Source organism: Argentina silus (genome assembly GCF_951799395.1).
Source record: "Argentina silus genome assembly, chromosome: 18".
Classification (NCBI taxonomy): Eukaryota; Metazoa; Chordata; class Actinopteri; order Argentiniformes; family Argentinidae; genus Argentina; species Argentina silus.
The window spans coordinates 15338934-15363129 of record NC_139672.1 but is presented as its reverse complement, the minus strand read 5'-3'; the positions used below and the strand labels follow the sequence as shown (position 1 = coordinate 15363129).

The 24196-nt window shown below is 45.7% G+C and overlaps 1 protein-coding gene across 1 annotated transcript; it reads right to left on the bottom strand.

Moving 5' to 3' along the window:
• Nucleotides 1–14515: 14515 nt before the first annotated feature.
• kiss1ra (KISS1 receptor a) lies at nucleotides 14516–20953 on the bottom strand (the record flags this gene model as incomplete). The annotated part of the gene is made up of 5 exons (XM_083689610.1): nucleotides 14516–14899; nucleotides 15189–15427; nucleotides 15670–15805; nucleotides 18728–18852; nucleotides 20725–20953. The coding sequence occupies 5 exons, from the start codon at nucleotides 20951–20953 to the stop codon at nucleotides 14516–14518; spliced, it is 1113 nt and encodes a 370-aa protein (XP_083545736.1).
• Between the last annotated feature and the right edge of the window lie 3243 nt (nucleotides 20954–24196).

The window sequence follows — 24196 nt, the reverse complement described above, 5'->3', positions numbered from 1 at the left end:
GATCTCAATCATTACCACAGCTGCAGCGCTGAGGGGGGACCAACAAACAGCATTGGTCTGGGGCTAATTGATTGGCTAACAGAATGCCAGCTCTGAGAAGTTCCAGTCAACCGTTTTATCTTCGTCTTGAATGCAAAATGAACCACACCACTGGAGGCCTTTTGTGGTAGAAATCGGAGGACGGGGGGCTCGTTGTAACGCACGGAACGGAATGAGGAACGGTACCGAACACTCTCTAAACGCACGGAACGGAATGAGGAACGCTATCCGTTCGTCTGTTCCGTCCCACGCATTGCATTGAGCCCCGTCCTCCGATTCCTACCTCCACCGGCCTCCCCCCGTAACGGACCACTAAACAGCGTCCTGAGGGTGACGCTAGCCAGACACCGTCAGATCTCCTCCTCTCGTCAACCCTCGTTAGGAGGAGGTAGAGGAGAGGAGCACCAGACACCCGTCCAAATCGTATCCGCCCGTGCCTGCAACGCACACCCTTGATGTGGGTACATTGACTCTGACACGCACAGGCATTGTAACCCTTGAGATTGCCATTAAGAACAGAATGTATTTGTCTTTGCTGTCTGTTTTTTTTTTTTTCCCAATTAAAGTGAACAACAACAAAGGAATGGGAGACATTTATCGTCACGGTGATGAATCGACGACCGACTTCTTAGTCACCGGTTGGGCAACAAACTTAGAGGAACCTCAGCCTGGTGACACAGATTGGTCTTGTGTCTCACACTCTGCAACTCTGAAGTGCTGTGGACATATTTTGCGGTCGTTAGCGTAGCTGTGTCCTAACAGCCTGAGTCACCAGCAACAGCTCCCTGAACCGTTGGCTATCTCGTTAGCCTGAGAGCGGCTCGGAGGAGAGGAAAGTTGCAGTCAGAGCTCAATATTGGGCTTTGGCACTGAAGACTACCCTCTTATATGGAATGAATTATGGAGCCTAAGTAAGTGGGTTAGACCGGGCTGGGTGATTCACTAGCATGTGATCCCCAGTCCATTCAAACATATCACAAAGAGCCACATTGTCTGAATCTCTCACTACTATTTCTATAGTCAATATTTTTATTCTCTTTTATATGAAAAGTCCGTGAGGAATATCAAAGCCGGCAGGAATAAAAAAATAAATAAAAAATTGTCATGTTTTATTGGTCAAAACGTTGTATATTATTCAACTTCAATTTACTGCGCCTATAAATCTGTGTTTTACGAAGGTCTGCAAATGTGTCGTGATTTATGTAACAGAAGCACCGTTTTGTGTGACAATATTGTCAATAAAACAAATGAGGGACAAAAGGCAACAGTTGAAGCAGTGGCTTGAAAACACTGGTTTTTACCCTGCTTGTCCACACCCTTAATCCCTTCATTACATCTCTCCATCCATCTTTCGCTCTTTGTGGTCAGTACTGTGGAAAAGAGTGGGCCATGCCATATGAGCGTGTGCGTGTGTGTGTGTGTGTGTGTGTGTGTGTCTGTGAGTGTGTGTGCGTGTGTGTCTGTGAGTGTGTGTGTGTGTCTGTGAGTGTGTGTGCGTGTGTGTGTCTGTGAGTGTGTGTGCGTGCGTGCGTTCGTGCGTGCGTGTGTGTGTCTGTGAGTGTGTGCGTGCGTGTGTGTGTGTGTGTCTGTGAGTGTGTGTGCGTGTGTGTGTCTGTGAGTGTGTGTGTGTGCGTGTGTGTGTGCGTGCGTGCGTGCGTGCGTGTCTGTGTGTTTGCGTGCCAATCTCTTCCTGGAATATCCATCAGGAGGAGAGAACTCTGGTCCAGGGTGGCATTGTTTCATTGGCCTCGTTCCATTCTAGAATGTTCCTCCCTTCCTTCTGACCTTGGTCACTCCCCTCCACAGATCTAACAGCTCTCGATTGTGAAAGCAATATGGCGGCAGCATGGTTCAGCTGTGGCTTACACCCATCCAGACGTCTCAGATCTGTAAAACGGAGTGAATGGGAGCGGAAGGGACGGTATAGGTTGAGCACAGGCAGCGTCTCACAGGCAGCGTCTCACAGGCAGCGTCTCACAGGCAGCGTCTCACAGGCAGCGTCTCCTGTGTTGTGTTTACATGCTATGTTATTTAGTATTCCTCCACAGGAAGAGCTGCAGCAGAAAGACGTCGTTGCAGCGTTCCAGTTCAAAGCGAGGGAATAACATCCTGTCAAAATGACTCATTGATGACATCAATGATTTCAGTGCTTTTTGTCCGATACAAAGATATCTCAGGATGTTGTGACTCCAAACGGGGGCAGTGGAAAGTGCCACATTGGCCTGGGGATCGAGTGGATTGAGTACGTCTAGAGGTGGGCACAAAGAAACCAATTCCACATTTCTTCTTGCGCAGCTGGAACACAAATAATTTGTCTTTCAAAAAGCCGTGAAAAAACCATTTCACAGACCTGTGTCCATACTCTATAATTTGACTTGGCTGGGGCCTTTATGAAAGCACGGTGTTGATGTTGTTGTTTTTGAACGTCAAAAACGTTTTGAAGTGTTATCTTAGTGTGTCGCATCCCAACAGAGATTGAAATTAGACCAACATGGAGCTCAGCGAACTCCTGCAGTTTTCTGAGGTGGTGGTGGTGGTGGGGGGGGGGGGGGTCTCCAGAAGAAAGAGCACTGATCTGCTGGCATCATTAAAGATTCAACTGGCTGACATCAATATGCTGCTTCTATTAAAATGTTCACACTGTGTGGCAGGTGTAAGTCATGCATAATGGTTCTAATGGAACAGCTGTGGAGGACTGTGACACTCGCTTGTCTGCATTACAAAGAACATTTACTGAGGGACCCACACACACACACACACACACACACACACACACACACACCGGCTGACTTTTCTTCCTCAGAGACGTCCTTTTCGACCCTTTTCTGTGTTCCAAGCTGGCCTGTAGCGCTTTCAACTGTCAACGGCTGTTCATCATCAGAGGTGGCTGACACACACGCGTGTTTGATACCATTCCTCGTTCTGTTCCACGCCGTCCTCCGATTCCTACCTCCACCGGGCCTCCCCTGGTGCCGAAACACAACCCTGCTGTATTATTATTATTTTTTCTTTTAATTTCCATCCAAAACAGTGTGAGGTCTTAAAGCAGTGTGAGGTCTTAAATTAAATCAGTTGAGTGGCTTCTAATATATCTCTGCAGACATGAATGTTACACTCAGAGCATAATAACCCCAGTAAAGGAGGCGGTAGCTTGTGTTTCCACTTAAAGGCTGTTGTCTTCCACATCGAGCAGGAAAGGCTGGGGCGTGAGAGAGAAGATTCTGCGTGACAGAATGTGAGTGTGTCTGTGTGTGTGTATGCGCCCGTGTTTGTGTGTGCATGCGTGAGAGAGAAGATACTAGATATTGCATGACAGAGAGAGAGTGTGTGTGTGTGTGTGTGTGTGTGTATAGGCACTTGCATGCGGGTGTGTTTGTGTGTGAATGTGTTTGTGTGTGAATGCATGTGTGTGCGTGCGTGTGTGTGTGTGTGTGTGTGTGTGTGTGTGTGTGTGTGAACACGTGTGTGTGTGTGTGCGTGCCCTCGTGTGTGAGAGTGAGAACTGGTTGAGTGACTGACTGGGGTTGAGGGTGTAACCCTGGTGACTCAGACACCAGCTATGTTCCCGACTGGAAGGTGAATGACTCACGGGCGCACCAAAGGCTGCTGGGATATTCCTCAGCCAACGGACACGCTCTCCCGCCTCGCCACCTCCGTCTGTCTGCCTTCTACCGTCAGAGAACTCCAAAACACCAATTAAATAAAACAAGTGTGTCTGTTGCCTCTGGTAGAGTATTTCATGAGACATTTGAAATGGGACAGCAACGCGGTGTCTGAGAGAGAGAGAGAGAGAGAGAGAGAGGGAGAGAGAGAGAGAGGGAGAGAGGGAGGGAGAGAAAGACAGAGAGAGAGAGAGGGAGGGAGAGAAAGAGAGAGAGAGAGAGAGAGGGAGGGAGGGAGAGAGAGGGAGAGAAAGAGAGAGAGAGAGAGAGAGAGAGCGGGCAGGCGAGCGAGAGAGAGAAGAGAGGAGTCCTCTTCCATGAGTACACAGATTTGAACCAGGACGTACACTTCAACATGGAGCTCATAATGAGGCCCTTGTTGAGTGTGCCACAATGCCCCTATGAGTCACACAGGAAGACCCAGACAAAGAGGAATGGTCTGGCCTCTCTTGCCCTCCACTACCACACACGCACGCACGCAGGCACACACACACACACACACGTACACACACACGCACGTACGCACACACACATGCACGTACGCACACACACACACACGCACACACACCCTCCACCCCGGTGTTCCATCATGATGCCTGTTTGTTATTGGCCAATAGAAAAGGACTAAAATAAGGGGTGACGCTCTCGCTGAGTGGCAAAGAAAGAGAGAGAGAGAGAGAGGGCGGGAGAGACAGACGGATGGACAGACGGACAAAGGGAGAGAGAGAGATCAAGAGCGAGATCAGGAGAGTTGTGGAAGATAAAAGAGAGAGAGAGAGACAGAGAGAGAGAGAGAGACAGATAGAGAGACAGATAGAGGGAGACAGATAGAGAGAGACAGATAGAGATAGAGAGAGACAGATAGAGAGAGAGAGACAGATAGAGAGAGAGAGAGACAGATAGAGAGAGAGAGAGACAGATAGAGAGAGAGAGACAAAGGTTCTCCAAAGGCAGTGGTTGGGAGGTAACTGATACCCGTGCTGTTGCCGAGGTCGCTCCAGGTCTCTGCGTGCTGTTAAATACTAAACAGGGGGAGGAATGTCACGGGTGACAATGTTTTGAAAGAAAGCACGACTCATTTAAGTCTCTCTAACAGGAAGTAAAAACCACGTTCTCATAACCGCGTCGTCATTTGCATGCTCTCTGTGTGTGTGTGTGTGTGTGTGTGTGTGTGTGTGTGTGTGTGTCTTTTCAAGTCATTCAATTAAATGTGAGCTGCTCACACACCTCAAAAAGAGAGACTACCTCTCCCGTCTTTAGCAGTAATTAGGCCTAAGTGGCAGGCTTGAGTAAACCAGGCTTATGTTGCCTTAAAGTGTATGGCGCGCCTGTCTCTTAAAGGGCATGGCGCGCCTGTCTCAGTACAGCAATTACAGTAAGACTTCCTAAGTCTTCCTCCTACACTCTGGGTGGAACACTACACAAAACACACAGAACACACATGCACGCGCACACACACACACACAAAGTACACGCATGCATGCACGCACGCACACACACACACACACACACACACTCTCCTACACAGGGTGCTGAACATGTAATCCATGCTGTGAAATGATAATGAATGACTCCACGGGAAACAGACTTGGGCTAAAGGCTCTAATCTTGTTTAATTTCTGTCCTCCTATTGAAAAGAAGATCATAATTAGCATCAACATGGAATGAATGAATCAGCCCATCATGCTATTAGGATTAATAACCTCTTGACTTAATATGCCGTGGCTGGGTATTCACTCCAACACAAGGCCTGAAATTGTATTTTTTTTTGTAAATTATCACATATTCCAGATGCTATTGCGGTGTATTTTCTGTGTCTACTATACTGTAATGTTACCTTTTCTTTTTTATATATAATAGAAGAGGTAGTATATCTGCAAGTCTATATTATGTTTCAATGTAGTTCGTCAATGCCAAACTCACGCCGGAATGTTTTTTAACGACTTCCAACTGAACAACAGAAAAAATAACCCCACTCTGGGTTTCACGCTAAACTGGTTCCATTCATTCAAATGAGCCGTAACTGTTTTGACAGGAAAAGCCTTTTTTTAGCTTGGCCCAGTCTTCGTAGATTATTGTTATTTCTATGTGATTGGCCTGCGTTTCAACATGGCGGCTTGCTGCTTGTTTAATTACCTCATGCGCTGAAATGACCTCATGACACGGTAACATGGCCGTCAAAACCTGCTGTCGTCGTCGTCGACGACGTCGTCACCCCCCCCCCCCCCCCCCCCGACCCCCACTAACATTTGCATTTGTACTCTCAGCATTTTATTTCTGAAAGGAATATGCAACATGTGCAAATGATACAATTGTATGAATACTGTGTGAGTTGTGAATTGTAACTTTGAGTTATAACGTCTTGTGACGTTTAACTTATTAACAAAATACTCAAATAATTTCCATAATTATTGCACATTTATTCGGTTCTTATTGCACACTTCTATTTTTATTTGTTGTGTTTGTTTGTTTATAATTTGTTGTGTGTCTGTGGCGGAAAATAAAAATAATTATTAAAGAGTTAAAAGGTAATACATCCCAAATGTGCTGTTGTTGCTCTGCTGAATTAGCCTTTTGTGTAACTGGTTGAATTCTAATCTGCTTTATTCTTTTAAAAAGTAATTGTTAGTAATTGTTGTACACAAGAATGACGTTCTTATTCAATTGATTTAATGATAAAATGGGTTGAAATTAATAATATGAGGATTAGTTATGCTGCACGCAAAGCCAATTACTGCATCTTATTTATGTTTTCAAAATCACAGACACAATGACATCACAGTGGGCCACATACGAAATCGGCTTCCTGTCAAATCTGATATTGTTTGTCAAGACATACGACGGCATTACCAGAGAGTCTATGTTCTAGGGCTGCAAAAAATACAATTATCACTGCCATCTTTACAATACATTAAACGAAAAATCTATTCACTTGCGTAAGAGATATTAAATTGGCATTTCAATCTCTCTCTCTCTCGACGCTCCACAACTCTTACTGAGCCGCTGACAGATTAAACCAATATACCAGGGAGGATAACAAATACAATGTTGTGGTCGGAGATATGTGGAAGTAATAAATTAAACCTTTGTGTCGAAAAATGTTCTGCATACAAATTGAGATTATGTGGTATATAATAAACCAAAAACCCCATGACATGCAACGATAACATCTTGGATCACAACCAAATGTTACCAAATATTGAATTACCTCATTTCCTGGATCTAAAGAACCTTACTCTGCGTTTCAGAAAACGTTGTTGCCACGGAGCAATGGTTGCTGGGAATTTTACCCCCATAAAACACAAAAAAACACAAAAACATTCAACATGTGTTCACTATTTCGTTGCTTTTCTTTTTTTTTTTCTACGTTTAGGCACCACAATCTCAGAGGGTTGTGCTGTACTACACTCGAGAAATGAGAAGCATATCAAACTATCAGGATTAAAATGAAGACCAGAGGTTCTAATACTGAACGTTAATTAGAGGGTTTGTCTCAATCAAACTCAACAGCGATTTTCTTCAGGCCACTCTTGAATGATTTAGTCACATTGAACTCATTTTACGATAAATGAAACAAATTTTTCTCAAACTAATTACACACGACATCATTTTCACTCGGTTTGTCTCAGGGTTGACTTGCCCCTACAGTTGTTACTACCGACAGTAATTTCTTTGCCCATTATCAAAGAAGCTATAAAACTCTCATATATCATCCTTTGTTCGCAGTACATTAGTATGTCCTGAAAGGTGGAGCCACTCGATACAGACACGCAAGTCAACTTCATTGTTGGGTTGTAAATAAGAGCCATGTATCAAGTTGACACTGAGCTGTCTTTGAAGGAGGGCAGATAGACACCTCCCTTCTGAATTACACCATAGACGTTCCACTTTCTCTCTCTCACGCTCTCTCTCTCTCTCTCTATCGCTCTCTCTCTCTCTCTCTCTCTCTCTATCGCTCTCTCTCTCTCTCTCTCTCTCTCTGTCTGTGACATGAAAGAACAAGGTAGGGAGAGTGTGAGTGAGAGGAGTGTCACACAAGGTAGCAAGCAGATATCTATCTTTCACGTTTTTTCTCTCTCTCTATCTCTCTATCTCCCTCTCTCTACCTCTCTATCTCCCTCTCTCTCTCTCTGTCTGTCTCTCCAGTATCTCTCCCTCCTCCCCCCCCTCTCTCTCTCTCTCTGTCTGTCTCTCCGGTATCTCTCCCTCCTCCCCCCTCTCTCTCTCTGTCTCTCTCTATCTCTATCTCTCTATCTCTCTCTCTCTCTGTCTGTCTCTCCGGTATCTCTCCCCCCCCCCTCTCTCTCTCTCTGTTTGTCTGTGTCAGGTAGTTGTCCTCGCCTCCACCCCTGTCAGCTCAGCCCCCAGACAGGCGTGTTTGTGCTAGACTCAGCGGCTGCACTTTAAGTGTCTCTTGGCTCCGTCTTTCATGAAGCCTGCTCCAGGTGGCTTGGCATCCATATAGCCTTGCCCTGCAAAACACACATAGACTGAGATCCCGGAGTCCCCTACAGAGGCACTGTCAGCCAGACAGGGTGGCAGGAGGAGAAGCCGGGGCCTGAAGCTGACAGCCTACGACCGACCGACCAACCGGCCGGCATACTTTCATAAGTCAATGAGTGATATCTGGTCCAGCTGGCTAGGCGCCCTGCTTGCCGACACAGACACAGAGGCTGAGTTGAGGCGATGGAGGTGACCCAAACAGAACAGAGACACTGCCAGCAGCACTGGCCGCTGGGTGATTTCCCGGCAGAAACAAGTTCAAAAGCGTTGTTGTTTTTCAACAGATTTCCCGGCAGAAATTGAATTTGCACTTTATGCGATTTATGGCTCACAACAGATACAACATAGCACATGATCACATGGACAATCGAATGAAAGGTTAATGGTTTTTTAACCGATTACTTAAAAATTGGGAGTATAGTCATGATCGGTCGGAATGACTATATGATACAGCCAACGCCATCAAATAATATGTAGTATATATATATATACTATACATATACTATATATACGATATATATACTATATATACGATATATATACTATATATATAATATATAGTGAGATGACGATGAGGTCATGTTGACTGACAGCCAAAGTCATAATGGGGAGAAACGCAGGGTTGCTGTGGGTCAGAGACCCCCCCCACACACACACACACACTCTTATACACATACACACACACACACACACACACTCTTATACACACACACACACACACACACACTCTTACACACACACATACTCTTACACACACACACACACACACACTCTTATACACACACACACACACACACACACACACCTCGGTCAGGTTAATTAGCTTGCTGACCTGCGTCGGTCTCACCACAGCTTACAATAACACCGATGGCAGTAATCAGACGGCCGAAACTGCAGTTTTAATTGGCTATCCTCAGGAGGGGAGAGGGGGGAGGGGGGAGACGGGGGGGAGGGCATGTGTGGTGGTCGGCTAACGCATATATTTCTGAGGGGGAATGGGGACAATATTAATTTCATCTCAAATAAACTGTTGAAACAAATCTATACCCATCCACCCCCTTCCCACCATCCCTCCATCCCACCATCCCTCCATCCCTCCATCCCCATATGCACAGCCCTGTTTATATCCACATGTGGGTGAGTTTATTTTTAGACAGCCCGACTATTGAGTTTCATTAAGTCTACAGCGGCCAGCCATGGTCCCAGACACCCCAGTCCCCGTCCCCCCCATCCTCCCCTCTGTCTCCCCCGTCTCCCCCTCCCCCCTACACCCATGTAGTGCCAGAGGCAAAGTGGTTTCCTGCCTGTGTTTCTGACGGAGGAGAGGGGGCGCCCTCGCCCGCACACTTAGAATGGCCTCTTTGTGTGCAAGTCGCTGCCTTTCCCTTTTCCCTCTTTCCAGCACTGACAATGTTTTTCCTCTCCTCTCTCCCGCCTCTCTCTCTCCCTCCCTCCCTCCCTCCCTCCCTCCATCCATAGATGTATTTCTCGTTCTTTCCCGCAGTGGCTGCTGCTTAAACCCAGACTGTCTATTTGAGAAAAGGGCGGTCAGGCAAGAGAAGAAAAGAGGAAAAAAAAGGAAGAACCACAAATGCTTGAAGGTTTGTAAGTCGTCGTCGTCCCCCCTGTTCCCCCCGTCGTCGTCGTCCCCCCCCTCTGCTAAAAGAGGTAGGAGCGTCACGGCTTGTTCTCAATCAGTTCACACACCGCTGGCCCCCCCACTCCACCTGGGACACAGTCTACGTCTACACAGCGGCATCTGATGTGGGTTTAGGGCCAGCACAGGAGCTGTGTGTGTTATCCACAAACCCTCACAGTGCACACACACACACACACACACACACACACACACACACACACACACACACATAAACAGCTGCAGGCACACACACACACACACACACACACACACACACACACACACACACACACACACTACATTTGTTTTGTTTTTGAGCTCATGTTTTGCCAAGGATAACTCCCATGGTGCATTAGACTTCTCTGCAGGTCATTTTTTGCCTGTTTTTCTCCCTGTGATTTACGTCCTCCTAACCTACCGCTTCCCTCTCTGTCCCTGGGTTACTTTGGCTCTCTGCCTCCCTCCTCAGGAAGCCTCGGGGAGAACAAAGACAATGGCCGTATTTAGCCAGAGTTCACGGTCAGGCAGTCACCCTGAAGAAGGACTCGTAAAGATTTAGTTAGGGGACATAAATCTATCGCCATTTGGCGGTTTTAACTTTCTATTTAACAGGGAATAATACACGGGCATTGTTTTGCATTGTACTGTAACGTGTGCACAAAAGGGGAGGCTGGAGGAGGTAGAAATCGGAGGACGGGCTCATTGTCATGCATGGGACGGAACGAGGAATGGTATTGAACACCAAATGTGCACCAAATGCTTTGTGTTGGACTGCCATTCTAACAGCGTTCAGTAATGACACTGAAAACTATGTGGAACATGTCACAATGTCAGCAGTTCATTCCATTAGTTCTAATCCCCGCCCCAGGTGGTTTCTGTCAACAGCACATGTCATAGGTTCTAGAATTCTGAGATAATAAGCATTTGATGGTATTACCTTCCCGCTGTTTCAATTTAAAACCATTTAAAAAAAAAAAAAAAAAAAAGAATGTTCCGGATTGAATTTGTTTGGTCGGGTCAGCATTTACATATCGGTTTGCATGGTGAAATATAAGTAAATGTGGCCAGCGAGAAGCGTTCTCTCTCACGGAGAGGGTTTGCTGTCCCCATAGCAACTAAATAAATTGTCTTTATCACATTATTTGTGTTTTATTTAATTTAGGTTGAGAAGAAAATGGTAAACAGACTGATTTTTTTAGCACTCTCCCTCTTTCTCCTTCCCTCTCTCTCTCTCTCTCTCTCCTTCCCCCCCTCTCTCTCTCTCCTTCCCTCTCTCTCTCTCTCTCTTTCTCTCTCTCTCTCCCTCTTTCTCCTTCCCTCTCTCTCTCTCTCCTTCCCTCTCTCTCTCTTTCTCTCCTTACCTCTCTCTCTCTTTCTCTCTCTCCTTCCCTCTCTCTCTCCTTCCCTCTCTCTCTCTCTCTCCTTCCCTCTCTCTCTCTCTCTCCTTCCCTCTCTTTCTCTCTCTCCTTCCCTCTCTCTCTCTTTCTCTCTCTCTCTCTCAGGGAGAAAAAGATGCATAAATCCTGTCAATTCTCCATGCATCGCTAGCAGCCAGGGAATGAAATACCTGCCACAGTTTGACATAAAATGCTAATTTCCAACCAATCTCCTTTCACTGTTTTTTGGATCGTCATGGTTGTCAGACCCTAAAGCTGTTCATTTGTAGTGCAGTCCTCTGGGTGAAGACCTCTCTCCTTCTCTCTTTCCCTCCTTCTCTCTTTCCCTCTTTCTCTCTTTCTCTCCTTCTCTCTTTCTCTCTTTCCCTCTTTCTCTCCTCTCTTCGCTATTGTCATCATTATGCTTTCGAAACCCCTTCCTTTATTTCCTTTGGGGGATCACAGGTTCTAATCACCAATCATGACACATAGACACATCACATTTGATTGGGTTATATTTCCCCCATCTGCCAATGAATGACTATCAAATTAGATCAGGTATTGTCTTAATAGCGTCTTTATTGCCGAAACTGTTCCACACTCGGGCCATTTCCAGAAACATATTTATTTAATCCTATCAAATCTACACACGTGTGTTGGGAGTATGGATTTATTGGGGTTGTTTCGAGGTGGAGGCAGAAAAAAAGTGTTATAAAATAAAATTCTAGAATGTAATTAAATAACATTAATAAAATTCTAGAATGTAATTAAATAACATTAATAAAATTCTAGAATGTAATTCCTCGAAAATCCCAGTGTCCTCTCTTCCTGCCTCCTGCTCCAAACCGCATTGGAGGAGGAGAATCTGAAGGGCGGGACCTCAGACGATCTCCTCCAATGAGTTTTGAGAAGGAGGATAAGGGGGTCTGTGAGTAATCAAGATGGGACTCTTGTGACTCTTGGCCACGGAGCTTCTGACCCAGGAAACAAATGACGATAACTCTTATCATCTGGACCGGCTGACGATGGCGGCCTGGGTGGTCGAAGGCTTCGCGTCGCTATCATCTCCTTCATCTCATCGCATGGCCGCTCAGGTTGTGGCGTGCATGTTTAGCTCCCTGCGTCTCCTCCTTCCAAGAACAATGGCCAGGTTTGGGAGTAGCCAACGGTCGGTGAGGCATCCTCATTCAAACCTGAGCCCAAAGTACGGAGGAAAGTGGAAGGTGTGATTTGTCTTGTCAGCCTTCGAGAATGCTGCCAAGAACTTGTGGCAGCAGGAGAAGAGTTTGGTGAATGATTTTAGAATCCCAGACTGTTTGTAAATGATTCTAGGTTCCATGTTGTAGATTCTGGAGGTGTCTTTCTGCAGCTGGATGAATGGGTATTCGGTGGATCAATGAGAGAGCTAGAGGTTAATTGTGACACAAGCCAGCACTGTTGTCATGCAGTAACAATGGTTTTTTTTATTGATCCGGCCCAGGCAGTCAAGAGACAAGGCATTTGACCTTCTCACTGTCATGTCCTATTGGTTGTTTTTTTGTCAGTTGCCTCTGAAAACATTACCTGACATTATCTAGGCTGCATTAGGAAATCTAATCATATTGCCAGGTCACCATTATCATTAACTGGCCATATTGAGGTCATACAGTAGAGGGGTACTGGGGAAAAATAAAATGCAAAAAAAAAAAAGGAAATGTGGCCACCACAAATATGACAACAGTACAGAGTCAAACACACACAACCACATTGCAATGTCATAATTTTATTCTGTACAGCATTTTACAATTGTTGGGCAACCACATGAAAAGGTATCATTGTAAAGCAACAGTAACCCGCATACATACTATCCTATTCTGTGTTTGTGTACGCTATGAAAGTCTGCAACGTCACAAGCTGCAGAACGTAAACAGAACTGGAGACACTCGTCATTCTTTGGGAGAAGAGGCATCATCGTTATGATTGCTATAAATAGAGTCAGTGTGTCGGGAAAATAACAGCAAATTGACTCACTTTACCGGCAAGCTTCGTAAACCTCGGGCCAAATCACAACGTATTTACAGTTCGTTAGCAACCGCTCAGATTTACTTCTGCTTGCAATCATAACGGTGACGTATGTCTCCAAAAAATGTACGAATATCTCCAGTTATGTTTACATTCGGCATTCGGTTTGTGATGTGCGGACTTTCATGTCGTATTCAGGCCCATTCTATTGTACAGGGGAGGGAAGAAACAGACGCGTTTAATAAGGATGTTATGAATAAGCAATGCAGTTCTGAAATGAAAGCTTTCTGTCTATAGCCTCAGGGTGAGATGATGACCTAGGACCACTGAGCTAGAAAATGACTGATGATGAGTGTGAATCAGGGGAGGCTGGTGGATGTAGAAATTGGAGGACGGGGCTCATGGTAATGCATGCAATGGAAAGAGCCTGTCCTCTGACTTCCACCAGCCTCCCCCTGGTGTGAATCAATGTACTGGGACAGGAGGAGATACTAGAACAAACAGCCAGCCTACTAAAGTGACGATGCATGTGTAAACATAGAAAGAGTCAAACACTAAACTACTCACAGTTTTTCTTCAGATATGTAACACAAGAGCGTTGGGTTTCTGTATTTTCACCCCCCCCTCTTGTAAAACCCTCTCTCTCCCTTTTCACCAACGTAACACCAAGTCTCCTAAACCACGACCAAAGTTCAGAATGTCACAGTTCATTCTTTGCAGGTTCAGAAACCCGGGGTGGAGCACACGGGGTCCTCTTCTAGAGCGACGCTGTCAGAGAGAAGAGGAAACCAATGTTGGCTCCCCTGTCTAAGACTCACCAGGTAAAGCTGTCGGTTGGGCCAACAGTGTGATTGAATAGCCTGCCTGACGTGCCACCTGTGCCAGGTTTAAGTGTGTGTGTGTGTGTGTGTGTGTGTGTGTGTGTGTGTGTGTGTGTGAGAGAGAGAGTGTCGTTCTGTGTGTGTGTGTGTGTGTGTGTGTGTGTGTGTGTCTTTCTGTGTGTGTGTGTGTGTGTGTGTGTGTGTGTGTGTGTGTGTGTGTGTGTGTGTGTGTATAGGGAGGTGTTAGCGTGTGTCTGGAACATAATAGTAAAGCAAACAGCAGCTACGCCTCATTGACGATGCCCCCCGCCTCTGCAAGTTCCTACACATCACAGTTGGCAGGACGCCGCTCAAACTGAACACAACTGAAGCCATCTATCATCCCTCTACGCTGCGCATGAAATGAACTGGAACCGAACAATAGCCAACAGCGTTGCTCACGCCCATCTCACTCCTCCAGTCACTCATTTCCCATCATTGTTCCCCCTCCCCCCCCCCCTCCTCCTCCTCCGCCGCCACGAACTTGATCTCGGCGTTGGCCGTCCGCGACATCACGCTGCTGTCCCTCACCTTGTGTTTGAACAGGAACGGGAAAGTCTTCCTGAACGACTTCCGGAAACTGGCGCCCATGAAGCCGTAGACGATGGGGTTGATGGAGGAGTTGGCGTAGGACATGCAGTTGGCCCAGGTCTTGATCTTGTACGTGGCGTAGTTGGCCTGGTAGCTGGGGTAGAAGGACTGGAACAGGACGAAGAACTGGATGGGGCCCCAGCAGAGGGTGAAGAGGAGGACGATCACCACCACCATCTTGGATATCTTGCTCCTGATCGTGATGGTGCGCTCGGACAGCAGGTTGACCTGGAAGAGAAGAGTCGGGGAGCGTCTTACGGCAGGGGAGGCTGGCGGATAACCTCGCTTCACCATCAGCTGGAGACAGGGGAGGCTGGCGGAGGTAGAAATTGGAGGGACGAGCTCATTGTAATGCATGGGACGGATTGAGGAATGGTATTTCATATTTCATTACCATTCCTCAATCCGTCCCTTGCATTACAATGAGCCTGTCCTCCGGTTCCTACCTCCGCCAGCCTCCCCGTTGCTCAAGACCGAAGACCACAAGATCTAAGGCTCACTGCTCACTGCTCCATACCTGGTAGTTATTGTCCACGGGCTCCACTGTGGGCCTGCCCACCCGCTTCAGCATGAGTGTATAGCAGAAAGAAATGGTGAGGACGGGCAGCAGGTAGGCAGCTATGAACTGGTAGAGGATGAAGGCCCTCTCGTGGATCTTGGAAGGGAAGCGCTCCATGCAGTAGTGTCTGGGTCCGTACCAGTAGCCCTCCTCAATCCTCTGGTACATGGCGATCGGCGTGGAGAGGATGAAGGAACCTTTGAAAAAAAAAAATAATAATAATAATAATTCTCATGGCGATCGTACGAAGGAATAGAATAGAACGAAGGAATCTTTGTAAAAATAAATAAATAAAATGATGCATTTGTAGCTGAGGCTCTGTGTAAACTCTTCCTTTTCATGTGAGTATGTACGGTAGAGTACGTCAGATAATCAAACAAATATGAGCCGAAATCCATACGCAGCCGTCTGGCGGCAGTCTGGGTACCATGTGACTCACCTATCCATATACAGACGCTGACGATCATGGCGACGCGTGGCGTGCGATGGCGAAGGGACTTCAGGGGGTACACCGTGACGTAACAGCGGTCTCCACTCATGGCCGTCAGCGTGATGCAGGTCGCCTGAACGGTGACCTGTGAAAGGGGGGGCAACCAATCAGAGGGTTCAGAACCAATACGTACACCTGAGCCGACCAGCAATGCCGTTCTGCCCTTATCGTCCAGTTGATTGAATCCCGACCGTAGCGATTTCCCGTGGCGATCTTACGCATGCAAGCTAGAGCACGTATAACCCACGTCATTAACCTAGAATCTTGGCTCCTAACCTAAGTTGTATAAACACATAAGCTGCTGGTTTTAATAAGGGATATTTGCTGCACTTGCTCATCACTCTGAGTGGGAGTCGTGGTTCTGTTATTATTCCTAGAATTCTCATGGAGTTAGAATGATTCATTGCTCTTTTAACCAAACCCTTGAAGGATCGTCGGGGCCTCTTAGCCTTCGAATTTGCAAAGAGTGCAAAGAGGAGGGTGGGATGACGAAGAGCCGCCTGTAGAGAGAACAGCCAGGCGGTGGCCAGGCGTTAGACAGTGAGGCCGTCTCGGAGGACAACAGGTCTGGTCTGCTCTTATCGTTACGTGTGAAGAATGTCTGAAGCGGCTTTCAAAGGCCCGGGGTTCTTAATGCAGCTCGAGTGAAATTAGTATGGATGAGGTTGAAAGGGAGAGGAAGATGTGGGACGTTAAGAAAGACCGTTATTGTGGTGTGCTGCTTTGATAATTAACAAGTTAAGAAAAAACAGAAACTCAATTTTAATTGGGTTCAACGACGGCTGAATAAATACACCCACTGATGATATTTGCATATGCGAGGGTGTTGGGTATCAATTGGTGGATTGGGAATATAAATCATAAATAAGTGGTGCTGTTTGACCAAGAGGACCTTACATTCATATTCACACAAAGACTGGAATATGAATGTACAATTCTGTACATGTGACATTTCAATTGAGCTTGTGACTTTGTGTTTGTTACGTCACATAATGATAAGAATTTTTTTCAAATGGATATGGTCATGTCCCTCATCACTATTTCAACAGGTTCCCCAATACACTTTTTAAATATCATATAAAAAATGTTTAGTTAAAAAGGTGTATGCTAAGGTTTATAATATCACTTATAAAGGTTTCTAACACAATTCAACAGGATTCTAGATGTCGTCCTACCATGTGCTTTTACTTGTAATTCAGCATGAACTGTCTTCTCTCAAAGTACAAGTGGAAATGTTCTGTGGGGCTTTTGCAATGCACGGATGGATGGATGGATGGATGGATGGATGGATGGATGGATGGAGGATGGGTGGATGGATGGATGGATGGATGGATGGAGGATGGGTGGATGGTAGGATGGACTGTAATGTCGGTAGGATTGCTATCACTGTACCACAGTTCACAGGAACCCCCTGGTGGCCAAAGCACAGAAATACAGTTGTAATTAAAAGTGCACGTTGTTGTGTTGAAAATGAAACACCCTCTGCAAGAGCCTCATTACAGTGGGAGACCGCGGTGACGGCTGGTGTGCAGTGATTGAAAGAAAAGAAGAAAGCTGCACACCCTTACTTTGATGATAAGAAGAAGAAGAAGAAGAAGTAGAAGAAGAAGAAGAAGAAGAAGAAGAAGAAGAAGAAGAAGAAGAAGAAGAAGAACAACAACAACAACAACAACAACAACAACAACAACAACAACAACAACAACAACAACAACAACAACAACAACAACAACAACAACAACAACAACACTATCAATAATAATAATAATAATAATAATAATAATAATTTATTAATGCTTTGGCATCAAGCTGCCTTCTTCAGGATTATATAGCCTAAATTACCACTAGCATGGGGCCGTGTTGGCCAGGGGAGGCTGGTGGAGGTTGAAATCGGAGGACAGGCTCATTGTGTTTGATACCATTCCTCATTCCATTCCATGCATTACAATAAGCCTGTCCTCCGATTTCTACCTCCACCAGCCTCCCCTGCTGTTGGTCATGCATTGTCAGTGGTATGTTATAGTAGTGTGAATGTTGGTAACATATCCCATCCACATTCAGAGCTGCAGTTACCTCCCGTTCCAACTGATGTGATTTAATCATCTAAAGGCCCATGTGGACTCTGATCTGGGGAATCTCAATTCAGTCTCCTTCATCTGTAGCCTTAACATGGCTCCAACTGAATATAGAACACCCAGATGGAAGGCCTTGGATCAAGAATACACACAGAATGCTCGATGCCTTTAGAGAGTGCCTTCAAAGGTCAACTGTTGTGCTGCTGAGTACAGAAGATCAATTCTCGTCAACAAATGTTTGTATATGTTATGGATGGTTGAAACACAACAGTGAGCATTCATCAGATGAAGGAGATGGCACTGGGAGTTCAATAGTGTTGGGAAATTCAGTTGGTTGCAGGCTGACACTGGGCATAATTTCCATTATTCAGGTTTATTGAATAAGCATTAGGGGTCCCACATGCCGGCCAAATGACATTATCGTGAGAAACCCCATTAGTCTGTGCAAACACCACACTGCATAGACCTTGTGGGCTCTCTCTCTTGCAGGATGGAATTTTCCAGAAGATTTCTTAGAGTCAACAGAAAAGGATGTCATGCAACTATGCAAGTATGTTTGGAATGGAATGAGGAGTGGTATCCAACACGTGTATCAAACACGCATTACAATGACCCCGTCCTCCGATTTCTGCCTCCACCAGCCTCCCCTGAATCTAGTTGAGGGGTAATTTTCTAAAAACTCAGACTCAACAGCAATGCAACCAAAACATTTCCTCCTAGGACTCAGTAACGAAACACAATGTGTCTCAGGGGAAGCTGGTGGAGGTAGAAATGAGAGGACAGGCTCATTGTAACACATGGAACGGAATAAGGAATGGTGTGTGTTCCATTTGATTCCGTTCCTCACTCATTCCACTCCACGCATTACAATGAGCCCCGTCCTCCAATTTCTACCTCCACCAGCCTCCCCCTGTTTTAGTCCAGTTATAGAATACCTGTTGTAGAAAGGCAACAAATTTGCACATGAAGTCTCCGAAGATCCAGCCAGGGAGAGGGTAGAGGGTGGCAGTGAAGGGCACACAGCACACCAGGAAGATGATGTCTGTGGCGGCCAAGTTCGCTGGGGAGAGAAGCACCGTTAGGGAAGGGCTCTCTTGTGGGAAAGAGATTTATTGTCTTCGTTGTTGTTGTTTTTTTGTCCTGTACAATTATATTTATTGGTGGTTTTCCACAACTCATATATTTTTTTGGAAGTCACAATGACAGTAATACACGGACGTCCATTCGCGACACTGTTTTGCTGTCCAGAGTCAACAGACCTGGGAAAACAGGCCCACAGACTGACACCACAGACAGGACGCACAGACAGGACACCACAGACAGGACCCACATACACTACAACAACAGACATTGTCCTCTGAGAAACATACTCTTACAACAAAAAGCAACCTTTTCAACTACAGATTAAAGCTACTTTATGCACAGTACGTATAATAAAATACTGTATAGTAGCATAATATATGCCATGTAGCTGACGCTGTTATCCAAAGCAACTCAGATTGCAGTGAGAGCATACATTTTTCAGTATACTGTATATATCGTCCCAGTGGGATATATCTTTTATCATTGTAGGATTGGCTAGAAGTGGCTACGGTCTAGTTAAAACACCTCCACCTTACCCCCAGTTCCTTTGATGGATGATACTTATATCACACACTGACACACAGGTCCACATTTGGTGTCAACACACAGCTATTCATAGCAGTGAGTCAGTGGAGAGCAAGCATCTGGGCAGTTGCCAGGTGGATGATGCAGCCACTATGGCAAATAACCACACGGTTTATTTATCATCATTATTCAACAGGGTGCATGGTAGCAGGCTCTGGGGATCCTCATCAGTCACGTCACGTACGGAAATGCACATAGGCGCACACACACAGACACACACGCACACATGCACGTATGCGCGCACGCATGCACAAACACACACACACACAAGAACGCATGCACGTACGCACACATGCAATCACACGCGCGCATGCACATACACACACACACACGCGCATACACAAACGCACGCACACATAGCAAGCGCACACACACCACACACACACACACACACACACACACGCATGCACACAATAACACCTCCCTTTACCCACACACACACACACACACATGCATGCACACAATAACACCTCCCTTTACCCACACACACACACACACAAACACACACACTTTTCACAAGCAGGGATCCATATTTCCAACCTCAGCGCAGATCGACTCAGTCGTCAATTCATCACATTTCACATGAAAGCCATTGATTTTTACAGATTAAAACAGATGTAAAAACTCCCACCATGAATTTCCACATCAACCCAGATCAATTCTCTCAGTTCAATGAGCAATATGGATATGATATGATACATCTATGACACAACACTATCGATGTGCGGTACGACGTAGGACATAGGACATAGGATATAGGACATACGACATAGGACATAGGACATAGGATATAGGACATAGGACATAGGATATAGAGAATACAGTGCTTGTTTGCAATAGAAACAAACTGTCCCTCTGCACAGCATACGAAGCCAGTCCCCCAAAACTGAACACTATAAACATGTATCTACTGTATAACATTGCCAGATGCCTGTGACAGAAAATTGCAACAAACGGTGAAAGAACAAGTTTACTTGTTTAATTAATATTCCACAAAGCAAAAAAAAAATCTAAGTTAAAAAAAAACCAACTCACCCAAGTTGACATTAGTTCACATTATTCAATAAGAACCGCATGCTTTAAGACTGTCACATCACATTGACCCAAGTTTCTACCACGTTTTGTTCCAAGTTCACAAGCACGACAAGGTAATTACCAGGGGAGGCTGCTGGTAGAACAGTAGAATTTCTACCTCCACCAGCCTCCCCTGATAATTACCTTGCTGTGAATGACATAGTCAGTGAATAAACCCTCCGTTGCTCACCAATATAGAAGTTGGTGGCCGTCCTCATCTGCCTGTGTTTGGAGATGACATAGATGACCAGGGAGTTCCCCACCAGCCCCACCAGCATGATCAGAGAGAAGAAGAGAGGTACAAGCCAGGCGTCCGTCAGGAACGGGTGCTCCCCCTCCTCCACCTCCTCCAGGGACGAGTTCCCATCGGACCCGTTCAGCCACAACTCTGTAGAATTCCACCCTTCAGAGGGAGACATCGTGGGGGGGACTTGGGAGAGCGGGGGGTGGGGGTGGTGGGGGGGATGGGGGGGGTAGTGGATTCAACACAAATCTTCAAAAGTAAACATACAAAATAAGAAGAAGAAGAAGAAGAAGAAGAAGAAGATCTTTTCATAAAGTATGAGGAAATAACTGTTTGTCTCTCCCTTTCGAGGGAGAAAGGAGAAGGAATATGTCGTCTGGGGTGAACCTCGACTGTTCATAGGATGAGGTAATAATCGAGACAAAGGTGAACATTCCTTTTCAGTTAGAAGTGCTCTTATCGTACAGATTCCTCTTGTGAACGCCAGCGCGTTTCTGCCTGTTAATGTGCGGGCACAGAAAGCCTTCTGAGCTGTTTCTCTACCGAAGGACAAGGGAGCCAATCGGCTTTATAGCCAGCAAGGACACACGTGGACAAAGGCATGCTTGCAGAATACGTTGATGATGTCAGGTATCCTAGCAACATTCCCCCCCCCCCCCATTCCTCATCCAGAGTTTTGCATCTCACACACACACACACACACACACACACACACACACGCATGCACACACCCACCTACACACACACACACATACGCATGCACACACCCCCACACACATACGCACGAATGCACACATGCACACACACACACACACACAGACATACGCAAGCACGCACACACACACACACATACTACGCACACACACACACACACACACAGACACACACACTCACACACAGATTACGCACACACACACACACACACACACACAACAAACACTCCCCACTTTCAGTGTGCAGGGAGTCAGATGCTTATCAGACATATAGTATTCAAGGCATTCTTGCATTTATGTATTCCATGTAAGCTATTCCTCGCAGTGAAAAGAATACATTATTCACTGCAGTTACATAGAAACGGGGTGGTATATTCAAATAACATTTTACCTTCACATTTGATTGAAGGTAGGCATACAATGAAAATGCATAATCAACTTCCAGTGAGGCCATATCATTCATTCAAACATTATGATTTGGGTTCGAACATACAGCTTGATCCTAAACCAATCATTTTGAGAAACAGGATACAGATTGCAAGTCATGCCACTACAGTGACTCTGAAATAGCAACAACAACAACAACAACAACAACATTATTTTGTGGAAACGCACCACTGAGCTTCCTTTCAATCTAAACACATACACAAACAAAGCAGTTGAATGTGTCCTGTGGTCTTGAGAAACAGCACTACAATCACACAGGAGGACTGCTCTGTGTTAGATTGGAGAGGAACACCACAGAATAATGTGTGGAAGCTGGTGGAGGCAGGGATGAGAGGTTGGCCAGCTGTACACTTGAAAACAAATTAGCTTTTTTCAACCCTGCAGTACTGTCCCTGCTTCAGTACTGTCTCTGCTTCAGTACTGTCTCTGCTTCCTTCAGTACTGTCTCTGCTTCAGTACTGTCTCTGCTTCCTTCAGTACTGTCTCTGCTTCAGTACTGTCTCTGCTTCAGTACTGTCTCTGCTTCCTTCAGTACTGTCTCTGCTTCAGTACTGTCCCTGCTTCAGTACTGTCTCTGCTTCCTTCAGTACTGTCCCTGCTTCAGTACTGTCTCTGCTTCAGTACTGTCTCTGCTTCCTTCAGTACTGTCTCTGCTTCCTTCAGTACTGTCTCTGCTTCAGTACTGTCTCTGCTTCAGTACTGTCTCTGCTTCCTGCAGTACTGTCTCTGCTTCAGTACTGTCTCTGCTTCCTTCAGTACTGTCTCTGCTTCAGTACTGTCTCTGCTTCAGTACTGTACTGCACTGTCCGCCATCATGTTTCCTGTACTGTACCTGTTTGAATAACACTTGCAACTGCCTCTCAGCAGGACAAGACAAGTCAAGCATATTGGTCATATACACAGGACACAGGATGTAAATTGTACCATGTTACCATATTAGGACATAAAAATAAAATACGATAATAACACAATAGGCAATTAGTGTAAGATGAAGTGAGCCCGTCCTCCGATTTCTACCTCCACCAGCCTCCCTTGTTAAGCAGGTGCGGAGCACACAACCTGATGTACGAAGAGCGCCATTGATGCACGCGTACCTGATCTGCTTGGTGTCAAAAGAAAGCAGAGACTTATCCTTGAGGCCTTCAAGTCAAGGAGATAACATCAAAGAGACTGAATGAATTCATTCAGGACTTCATTTTGGAAACACTATTCAGGGATTCAGTGCAATGATGAGAGGAGAGGAGAGGAGAGGAGGGGAGGGGAGGGGAGGGGAGAGGAGAGGAGAGGAGAGGAGAGGAGAGGAGGGGAGGGGAGGGGAGGGGAGGGGAGAGGAGAGGAGAGGAGAGGAGAGGAGGGGAGGGGAGGGGAGGGGAGGGGAGGGGAGGGGAGGGGAGAGGAGAGGAGAGGAGAGACATAAACAGAAAAAAAAGTTGTGTGAGTATTTTCCGCCTTTATAACTTCTATACAACACTGCATCGTGATTTAATAATAAATGTAGCCGACGCTTTTATCCAAAGCAACTTAGATTGCAGTGAGTAGATACATCTTTCAGTATACGTGGTCCCAGCAGGAACCAAACCCCCAGCCTAAGCATCGTTAGCACCGTGCTCTACCAACTGAGCCACAGAGGACCGCACATGTCCCCACCAGAATCATACAGCCACAAACGAGCGAGATCCATGTTAGCTTGAATGTTCTAATTTCCCACTCAACAAACTAGTTTCACAGCCTGCCTTGTTTATCAAATATAAAATGCCTTTGTGACTTGTCTGTTCGACATTCATAACAGGTGAGACCAATAGAAAAATGCATTACATAACAGATTGCTCCAATGTCTTCGGGTATGATTACATAATGTGTTTTCTGTGGATTTCGCCGGTGGTCTTACACAGAGAACATTGTGGTGCTGAATTACTCTAGAGTATATAGTATGAACATTATGCATATATACATTATATAACATGTTTGGTACCATTCCCCTTTCCATTCCAATGAGCCCATCCTCTGATTTCTACCTCCACCAGCCTCCACTGATCTACAGTATAATCCACAGACACTGTGAATCCACGTGTCAGGCAACCAGATGAAACAATACAGAAATGTCATTCTTCACTAACGTAGAGTACATGAACAGGAAGACGCATAAGAAGTGAACAGGTGGTGATCTCAAGATGTATGATAAACAATGGGTTATTATATTCCAATACCTGACAGAATATTTGTGGATTATTAGACATATGTGACAGCAGGCAATACTT